Raw genomic sequence first — 10,481 nt, 5'->3', positions numbered from 1 at the left:
GAAAAAATTACAAAAATATGAAGAAACAGAATATTTTATTGATAATAGTTAATGTGAATATAATTTTGTTTTTCCCTTGATTCTACACTCGGAATTTCTCTATGATTCGAGTGTTAGTAGTGTATTTGTAAGGTTTTGGGTCGCGGATCACCCAGGTGAACCGACTCAATTCGATTTGACCCAACCCGACACAATGTTGTTTTCTAAAAGAAAAGATAATCTACAAATTTAAAAAGGGGAACAGTTATAAAGTAATTGCTCCAACTAAAGAAACTCCCTTTTTATACTGTTTTATCTAACGCTTCTCTGGGCAAAAAAAAAAGAAAATTAAAGATAAAGGAACAGAGGGCAAAGGACTAAAAAAACAAGAAAAACAATTTTTTTTTCTTGAGAAGAACATCAACATACAAAATTGACATTTAGTTTGTGAAACATAATCTTTATTTTCTAGTGATTTGAAGAGTACTGACTGTGGAACAATTCATTTTGATCGCAAAATCAAGGACATCCGCTGCAAGTATAAGGTAATAATCCATCGATTTGGATATGAATATTAACAATATTTCTCTGAATTTCTCCGTAATTCGAGGGCTAACTATTAGTAGTGTATTTCTCTTTATTTCTCCGTGATTCGATGATTGTTAGTAGAGTATTTCTCGAACGTAGAAGGCCACATCTTGATCTCTTTATGAATTTATAACAGAAATGTATGAATTTTCAAGATGTCTCTTCCCTTTATATATAGAATCTATCGACCAACAAAATTGGCTAAGCAATGTTACAATTATTTCTACCTTGTCCTAAAAATAAAATTAAAGCGTGAGATCAATTTAAATTATATTCAACTGGCAAAAATTAAAAATTATTAAAAATCTGTATTCTTTCAACCCGTAATCATCCTTAATTAAAAAAGAAAATAGATGTTTGAATTTAATGGCATTAGGTGGTTTGATGGAATGTAAAAACATTTCATAGTTTGAAGCAGTTGGTAGGTTTATTATATATTTTGATACAATGTAACTATATTTGTGATTTGAAGGAATATCATGACGATCGGTGATTTGATGCGATGTAGAGATATTTTGTAATTTGAAACAACGTACTAAATTTTATTATTTTATAATATTATCATTATTGTATTTCTATTTAGAATTTTTAATTTGAAATTATATTTAATAACGTACTAAATTGCTTAAATATGGCTCGAAATGTACCTATGTCGTGACTTAAATCATGTTCATTTTATAACTTCAACAAACTAAAAAGAATTGCTTTTATTTGTTCATTTTAACAAATTAATAGAAAATTATTTTTATTATTTTTCAAACTTGTTAAAGTATTAATAATTAAATTTAAAATTTTAAAATGTAGTTAATATGAGTTAATAGTGTATAAAAAAAAACCTTAATATATGATTTCTACGAGAAATGCAACATGGACTAGGTAAAGGAAACATTTATGAGTATTTCTGCATAACAAAGTTTTTCTAGCGCGGGTGAATTTCATAAATCATCACATAATTGTATATATTCTTTTTGTTCCATTTTAATTTTTTAAAATTATTAGCTATGTTCATTTGTAGTATATATTTTTCGTGTGGTTTTTAAATATACAAATTTTATTTTCTTACGAAAAAATTAAGCAATTTATACCTAAATATAAGATCAAAGTGTTTTAATCTTTGTACTTCGAAAACTACACATAAATCGCTACAAAGTAAGTGTCTTTTTTCATGCAATTATATTTTATTACGCAAAATCACAAGATTCTTCTCACAATAGATAATAAAATTATTATTTTTACAACAACCAAAAATATAGCATTTTACTGCACAGCTTAAATTTATATTATATCAGCACATCCCACATTTAACTCGTTTTTTTTTTTAAATTTTGTCACGTAAACGATTGTCTTTTAATTTAACGTTGAAGACTTATCAAGTGTACCTTTGTATACTCACGGTCTTACAATAATAATGTCATATAAATCATAGAATCCATGTCACAATTTATTTTATGTATTATTTAAAGCTTCGTGATTGGAGTACTTTGGTTTTTAGAAGTAAATTACGCATAATATAGATGATGGTTTTTGTTGTTTCAGCTAAGCCAAGATGATTCAATTTGACCAATAAAGTAGGTTACTTCTTTGATTTAGGTCAAATATTTTTTTTTCACTGATCAAATTTTCTGTTAAAAAAAGTGATGTAGGAACACATTATTTATCTAAGTGGTTATTATAATGAACGAATTGTTTTGCGGTAATTAATAATTCTTTTGGATATAACAAACAAACTAATTTAAAAAGTTTTTAGTCTTTCAAAAACAATGTCACTTAAGTGTATATAAAAATTAAAAAACTCCATAATTTTAAGCGCATTTTGTTAGATTACGAATCTTCATGATTGTGTCCTTCTTTGCTAGAAAGTTGGCTTATTGGTTCGGCTTTCTCCAAATGTATTTGATAAAAACATTCTTAATACTCGATAGATTTTTTATTTTTTTTAACCCTCCTAGGAGCTCCCACCTCTTTTGCTCTCTTGGTGATTCGAACTCGCAACTTTCAGGTTGAAAGTGAGGGGTGTTTATCATCCGAGCAACTCCATCTCGTCAATATTCGATAGATATATACAATCTTCAATAATAGCTCTAAGAAAACGATATTGTATGTCTTCATCCTGAATCAGTTTGATAACAAATAGACAATTTGTTTCCACCTCTAATTCTTGGTAGCCCATTGTTTTAGCTATGTTTAGCCCTTTGTTTATTCTAATTAAGATTTAATTATTTCTATACTCAAACCAAATCATCATGGGTGGGACTCGAGCAATACGTGTGATAAAGATTGCCCTCATGTAATTAAACATTCTCTTTAAAATAGCTTTATGATTTCTTTATTAATGGTCGGTTTTCTTCTTCTAGAAAACAAATATTGCACTAAGGATTAGTTTTATTCTACTAATTATAATTATTGATAGGATTGAGTTATTTATCTACTAGCTACTTCTCTTCCATCTCACACTCAATTAATAGAGATCTTACTATTCCCATAATCTCAAGAAATTGAGTGCAATCTATTTTGGATTATAGTAACAATATTATACTCTCTTTTTTAATTATTATTATATGCAAACTGGACTTTGATGGAGATCTACATTGATGAGGTTTCTTTTTAGGTTAACATGCTTTTTATTTTATTACAAATTATGAATCATTTTGGTGTTTTATTTTTTTCACTTTAGTAGTCCCACATAAAAAAAATTAATTGGGTTGGTAACAAATTGAAAAAAGTGGTGAAAAGCAATTAGCAGTTTTGATGATATGAACAAGGCTAAAATCCTGATTTATATTAGTTTTTTAGAATTAGAATAAAAAAAGATTATCTCCTTATAAGGTTACAAGAAAATTATATATAGTAAAATATTAAACATGGTAAGTATCATTTATGGTAAATACAATTAAAAAAGATCCTATACTAATTAATATTATGTAATTAACTATATATGATAGGTAGAGATTGTAATTGATGTAATTAACATTTTAAAACTTGCGATGTTTTGTTGGTGAAAGATTTATTAGAATAAATTTTTGGAATGATATTTTCGAGCCATTTTTTTTATTTTCACTGCAAAATAAGAAATTGAAACATAGTTATACCCGATATTGAAATTAAACTATGGAACTTCTTGCCAATGCATGTTCAACCTTCTAATAAAAAATAATAATCTGATTAAATGTAGAGTTTAAGTTACATTCACATTCAAGTATGAAATATTTTTACACCATCAAATTATCAAAAAAAAAATTATTGATAATTTTTCATTTAATTTTATAAACCTGAGCATAAAAAAGTACTTACCGATATTATATACATCATACATACTATACAAATATGAATTTTAAGTGTGTGACTCACCACCATGTGTCTTTGATATGATTTACCCCACCCCTAACTCCAAACCGTTGGACTAAACTCCATTTTTAGAATTTACGAAGAAATTATTAACTCTAACTATCTAATGCTATTTTTATAATTTATCACAAAATTATATGATTTAATTTGAAGCTTGCATCGAATTCTAAGTCGTTTTTTCTATTCGAATATTCTAGTATGAACCAAAACATTACCTTAAAATCGTTCTCACCCTCCTTAATTATCTTGGAGTCTCACACTCTCAATTACCCTAATCCGTGGTGGTAAATGATTCAATGCTCTCACCCTCCTTATCATGAAGTCTCACACTCTCAATTACCCTAATCCGTGGTGGTAAATGATTCACTAATATGATTTCATCTGTATTTGTTATCTTTCACCAGCATAAATATGAGATAACTTTTGCCTACAAAGGTAAACACATAATAAGTGAATATATCCACTTGGCTTTCCAAATTTATATACGTAATCCTAGTAGCATATTATATTCAAGATTGAAATGATGATAGCTTCACGGATGTTCCATACATTTCATTGGCCTACAATGCAAAGACAAAATAATCCCACAAATATAAGAACCATATCTCTGAATCTAACCCTACTGCTGGCCTCAGTTCATAAAAGCAATAAATGTATGTTTTTAAAGGTAACAAAAGAATCCATATTTTTATTGCAATTATCTCATTTTGATTCTCTGGCCTGTTAAAAAGGATCCAAAGATCAGAAAAAAAAAAGAATTTAATCCAAGTCATCCATTAAAAAGTAAAGATCAGCATAAACAAATTGATTTTATCTAGTACAAAATTTTAATTTTACTTTTTTTTGGGGCAAATCTACAAACACAAATCGAATGAATGATTATTTGTTTGTCCATTGTTCGGTACTTAGGCATCAAATGCTATATGTATTTTGCAGCAAAAAGAAGATTTCTTTTTTGTGTTTTCTTTAGTGCACATGACTACTAGCTAGGCCCCCTTTTAATAGGTCCCAAACACTAAAAAAACAAGTCATACTTCACTTTTTTTTTCCCTTTGAAATACAAAAAACATGCATTTTCTTGAAACTTAAACGTATCTTGTGGACCACGGACGGAACTAGAAAGGGTCAAGCCTTGGGCGAAAAATTACACCATATATACATTATACATGAAGACAATATATATATATTTATATAAATAAATATATTTCTAACTTTCTATTGTTGGAAAAATAAGATTTCCAACATCTATGAAAGGAAACTAATCAAACTAAATCAATTAAGAATCTGCTCCTATATATAATTAAGTTAACTATATATGGAAGATACAATATTTTCTGTAACGCTTATATATATATAGTAGCTGTTAAATCTCTTTTAATCTAGCCTTTTCATGTGTTTTTACTTTTTATATTTCGAACTCGCTTAATGAAAAGTCTGGCTCTGCCGCTGTTGTGGACTCATTAGATGCCATACACACCTTGTGCAGTGTCCTTTTTATTCAATCTAAATAGGGATACGCAATGTTTGACTTTCAACAACAAACGGGTATTCCACTAGTAAGTAATCAAAGGTATTGACCAAGTAAGATAGAAATTAATTAACCCAATAAATGGAAAACTTATCCTTAAATCATAAATGCTAAAATAATATGTTTGATGAAAAAAGTGAAAAAAGGATCTGTTAAGAAAAGTTCAAAGATTGAGGAAATCTTTCTTTTCTTATGACTTTTTCTATTCAACTTGTCATATGTATATGTGATGGCTGGCTGGCTTTATATATAGACTATAGTCTTATATTATATTACACTACTAAACTAAAGATACCCAAACAAAAGGGAACTAGAAAGAAAAAAATCCTTCAAATTCTTCCACTTAAAAGTAGCTAGTCTTCATACGGTTTCTTTACCACTCAATATAAGTTGACTCTACCACTCATATAATCTTTAAATTTCCTCCTCAATTCTTCTTTCTTCACAACCAAAAAAAAAAAAAAAGAGATCTTTCTTCCATTTTTTTTCGTTTTTTTTTTAAAAAAAAATTATTAAAGAGATGACATGCCAGAGCTTAGTATTAACTCGAAAAACGAACATTTTGTTCGTAAGAAGCTTTACAATTTTGGTACTAATATGGATAGTTATGAAGCCAGAAGTTTGTTTCTCTAGTGTCCTGTCTTCATTGAAGGCTCTTCATCTACAAGGCTATATAACTTTTGAAAACAATGAATTTGCATCCCGAGATTTTGGGAATCAAATTCATTCACATCCTTTAGCAGTAGTACATCCGAAATCTGTTACTGACATTTCAGAGATAGTAACACATGTCTGGCAAATGGGCCCGGCCTCAGAACTGACCGTGGCAGCAAGAGGCCATGGTCACTCTCTTCAAGGCCAGGCGCAAGCACGTGGAGGAGTTATAATCAATATGGAATCATTACGGCAGGATCAAGAAATGCAAGTTTACTACAGAGGAGGAGTACAATTCCCTTATGTTGATGTCTCAGCTGGTGAATTGTGGATAAACATATTGCATGAGACATTGAAATATGGATTAGCACCAAAATCTTGGACTGATTATCTACATCTTACTGTTGGAGGTACTCTGTCTAATGCTGGAATCAGTGGACAGGCATTTCGTCACGGTCCTCAAATCAGTAATGTCCGCCAGCTGGAAGTTGTAACAGGTTTGAGATTTTTTCCAAAACTAATTGATTTTCAGTAGGACTAGCACAAGATATTTTTTTTTGTCTGATATGATATAGTAGTTAATTATTGAAGACAATTCTTCAATAGTACAAGTTGGGAATATGACTATTATTTTCAACAAATCAAAATTTCAGCACGTGACCTAATTCGACATATCATGAATTGGATTCATTGCAGGAAAAGGAGAGGTCCTAATTTGTTCACAAGAACAGAATGCTGACCTCTTTCATGCTGTTCTTGGAGGACTTGGTCAGTTTGGCATAATAACTAGAGCAAGAATCTCACTCGAAAGAGCCCCGAAAATGGTAAAGAGCAGATACCATAGAGTTCAAGAAATTCATGTTTTCGAGTTTTATTGAACATGTGTTTTTTTCATTTATTCAACAGGTGAAATGGATAAGAGTGTTGTACTCTGATTTCTCCACATTTGCTAGAGATCAAGAGCGTTTGATATCTGCATCGAAAACATTTGATTACATAGAAGGGCTTGTGATTAAGAACAAAACAGGTCTACTGAATAACTGGAGAACATCTTTTGACCCTCAAGATCCTGTTCAAGCAAGCCACTTTGTATCAGATGGAAGAACACTCTATTGCCTTGAACTAACCAAAAATTTATACCCCGAAAAATTCGATACAGTAAATCAGGTAAGACATGTTCATAACTTGAAACAGGGCTAATTTTTTGATGAAACAATTCTCATATAAATGCTTGTTGTTTTCATACAGGAAATTGAGGACTTATTATCCCAACTAAGTTATATTCCATCAACACTTTTCATGTCAGAAGTTCCATACATAGATTTTTTGGACAGAGTTCATGCATCAGAGCTAATACTTCGATCGAAAGGACTTTGGGATCTTCCACATCCATGGCTAAACCTTCTAGTCCCTAAAAGCAAAATACAACATTTTGCTAATGAAGTTTTTGGCAACATACTAAGTGATACCAACAATGGACCTGTTCTTGTCTATCCAATTCATAAATCAAAGTAATTTTCCATTTTACATAACGTTCCGCGTGTACATAAGAAATCTACTACTTCTTGTACAGTCAATTGACATGTTTACTTTTTTTATTTTTTCAGGGTGGATAACAGGACTTCATTTGTTTGTCCAGATGAAGATATTATCTATCTTGTGGCCTTTTTATCCCATGCAGATCCTTCATCTAATGGAACTGACAGTTTACAACATGTTTTAACTCAGAACAAAAGAATTTTAGACTTCTGTGAGGTGTCACACCTTGGAGTCAAGCAATATTTGCCTCATTACACAACACAGGAACAATGGAGGACACACTTTGGTCCAAAATGGGAAGTTTTTGTACAGAGGAAGTCTGTTTATGACCCTTTAGCTATGCTTGCTCCTGGACAGAATATTTTCCAAAAAGCAGTATCAGTTTCATAACAAATGTTATTATTTGAAACTGATAGCAACGGCTAATTCTAAGTTAGGTAAACATGCAGCACGATCGAATAGAAAATGAATACTACTTGGTTGTAGCCAATGTAAAATGTGAATAATAGCTATTAACTTCATATATTTCTTATGCCTTTTCTGCACATGTAAGTTTTAGAGAAGGCTAGCTAGATTCAGTAGCACTTAAAGATATATAGATTATTAGGCAAAAAGAAGTAATGTATCAAGATGCAAAAGGAAAAAAGTATTGACTCAAATGTATGAATTCTTTAATTAATACTCATGGTATTGTATCTCCTATCTTGATGTTCAAGTGATCTGATACTATAAGAATGTAATTTATGGAACAAAATCAAGAAGACAATTCAATAACTGCGAAAATCAAGCATTCAGTAGCACTATAACACATTTCAAACAGGACTTTAACCTGCATGATTTCATTATACAGCAATAACTTGAGAAGCACAATCACGAGATGACACAACGATGCTTATGATAACGTTATAAGTTAATAAGAAGAGATAGTAATTTCTCTGAATTATTACATCTACATTGCAGAGCAATAACATCATATCTATTGAACTAATTAACATCATTTGTTTGTTTTTTATTTTTAGTTAATTTGTTGGCTGATGTCAAGTGGAAGATAATAACATCGCGGACAAGGGGAAGATTGAACTTCAAAGGCTGAAAGTAATTGCTTCAGACCATATGGACAACACAAGTTCAATAGGTTGAGTCATATCCGAAAACAATAACAAAGGAGGATGGATAAAACTCTGTTATCCTTTCTACAACAAAGAGGACCAATATCGATAAACATTTCTTTTTCTTTTTTCTAAATAATCTGATAATAATTTACGCGATCAACGTAGATGATGATACTTTATAGTATTACACAGTTGAAATCTTAGATCAATCAAACATAACAAGAATGGAAGAGATGAAATATCATGCACCAGAACTTGAAACATAAATAGATGAAGCATCTATAATCATTTTGAAAGCTTGATTAGTGTATAACCACAGGAAAGCAAGAGAAGAAAACCACAAATCTATGATGTTATTGTCCCAAAAGAGCCATAAACTTAGGCGTTTGAATATGCGATTTCATCTTGTGAGATAAAATCAATATTTGGACATGCAATTTTATCTCATGATTTCATATCATGAGATGGAATCTCAAATTCTCCAAAAAACTTGATTTGAGAACCTCGATTTCACATTTTTCAAATACAAAAATTGTCCCACTAGTTAATATTTTTTTTATATCTACCAGTTAACTACCAAGCATTTGTTTCATACATAAACAAATTTTATAGTTGATATTATTCCTGTAACCAACCTATAAACTATTATTGATGAACATGACTTCAATAAAAAGTAAGAGTAGTACGCTACAATTCTTGTTAAATTTTACTTTGTTTTTGAACTAAAGTTTGATCAATAAATATTGTATTTTTTCAAATAGCTTTGTAATATTATAGTATACTTTTGTTATGAACTTTTATTTATTTGGTAAGATTGTATAAAGAATTGGTACAATTTTGATAGTTTTCACAACTTATGAGTTATTCTGTATTTATGAGCAAACAATACAACCTAAAAATTCAATTATATGTCCAAACAAAACTTCGACTTCAAATAAAATGGTCAAACTAGCCTCAAGTGTTGTAACCATGTTGACATTTAATTATCTCAAATAGTTTCATAATAATGCAAGGTTCTGTTTACGAACAGTAATATTCCCCTTGTTCAACTAAAAAGGAATGGTTATAAAAGCATAAAGACTTTTGTTCTGATCAGAACCACCAAAGCTTTAACTGATTTTTCAAAAATTAGTTAGAAATTAGAATCTTCTGAAATAAGATCACAATCTTTGTTGTATAATACTCAAGTATATAAAAAATTCTTAGGGTCAATGAATCCAGGGTTTGATTTATATATGATAACAAATTAACAACAACAACCACACCTCAATATCAAACAAGATGGGATACTCACACTTATCGATCCTCATTGACAAGGCATTATATTGCTAGTTCTTGGTAAGGGGGTTCAATTGGATCCCCTTAGGTGAACGATACAAACAAGAAAAAAATGAACCTTTTTGACTATATATATAGACGGTTGAATTTCCTTAATCTAAATAAATTGAGATCGACCATATGAAGCCTTTACTGATTAGGCTTTGATTTATGAAGGGGGAAAATGATCACTTTGGGAGTAAGGTGGCTATATTAGTTAGATAATTCTTGTATCACCTAAGGATCTCAATATATTTTCAATCTGATCAAATTCGATCCAATCCACCCATTTGGTGGCACTAAACTGATTATCTAACATTACAATCCGTATATGCAATGATGATCAGCAGATAGTAGCTCCATTCCTCTGGAATATTCCATCCAGATCCAGTGTATACCCTGTTAAATAATAAAATCAG

The 10,481-nt window shown here is 30.1% G+C and overlaps 1 protein-coding gene across 1 annotated transcript; it reads left to right on the top strand.

Moving 5' to 3' along the window:
* Positions 1–5,720: 5,720 nt before the first annotated feature.
* On the top strand, positions 5,721–8,333 carry LOC125853398 (cytokinin dehydrogenase 6-like). Its single transcript, XM_049533080.1, has 5 exons — positions 5,721–6,591; positions 6,791–6,918; positions 7,001–7,261; positions 7,343–7,605; positions 7,702–8,333. Exons 1-5 carry the CDS (start codon positions 5,961–5,963, stop codon positions 8,021–8,023), a joined length of 1,605 nt encoding a protein of 534 aa, XP_049389037.1. The 5' UTR covers positions 5,721–5,960; the 3' UTR covers positions 8,024–8,333.
* Positions 8,334–10,481: the final 2,148 nt, after the last annotated feature.

The sequence above is a fragment of the Solanum stenotomum genome, chromosome 1, assembly GCF_019186545.1.
Source record: "Solanum stenotomum isolate F172 chromosome 1, ASM1918654v1, whole genome shotgun sequence".
NCBI lineage: Eukaryota > Viridiplantae > Streptophyta > Magnoliopsida > Solanales > Solanaceae > Solanum > Solanum stenotomum.
Note: the sequence above shows the minus strand (reverse complement) of the source record. Positions and strands in the feature narration are given on the sequence as shown.

Excerpts from the sequence above, each read along its gene's own strand:
- LOC125853398 (XM_049533080.1), top strand. The coding sequence starts at position 5,961 with ATGACATGCCAGAGCTTAGTATTAACTCGAAAAACGAACATTTTGTTC. Across the intron at positions 6,919-7,000 it reads TCGAAAGAGCCCCGAAAATG|GTGAAATGGATAAGAGTGTT; the intron begins GTAAAGAGCAGA and ends TTTATTCAACAG. Across the intron at positions 7,606-7,701 it reads TATCCAATTCATAAATCAAA|GGTGGATAACAGGACTTCAT; the intron begins GTAATTTTCCAT and ends TTATTTTTTCAG.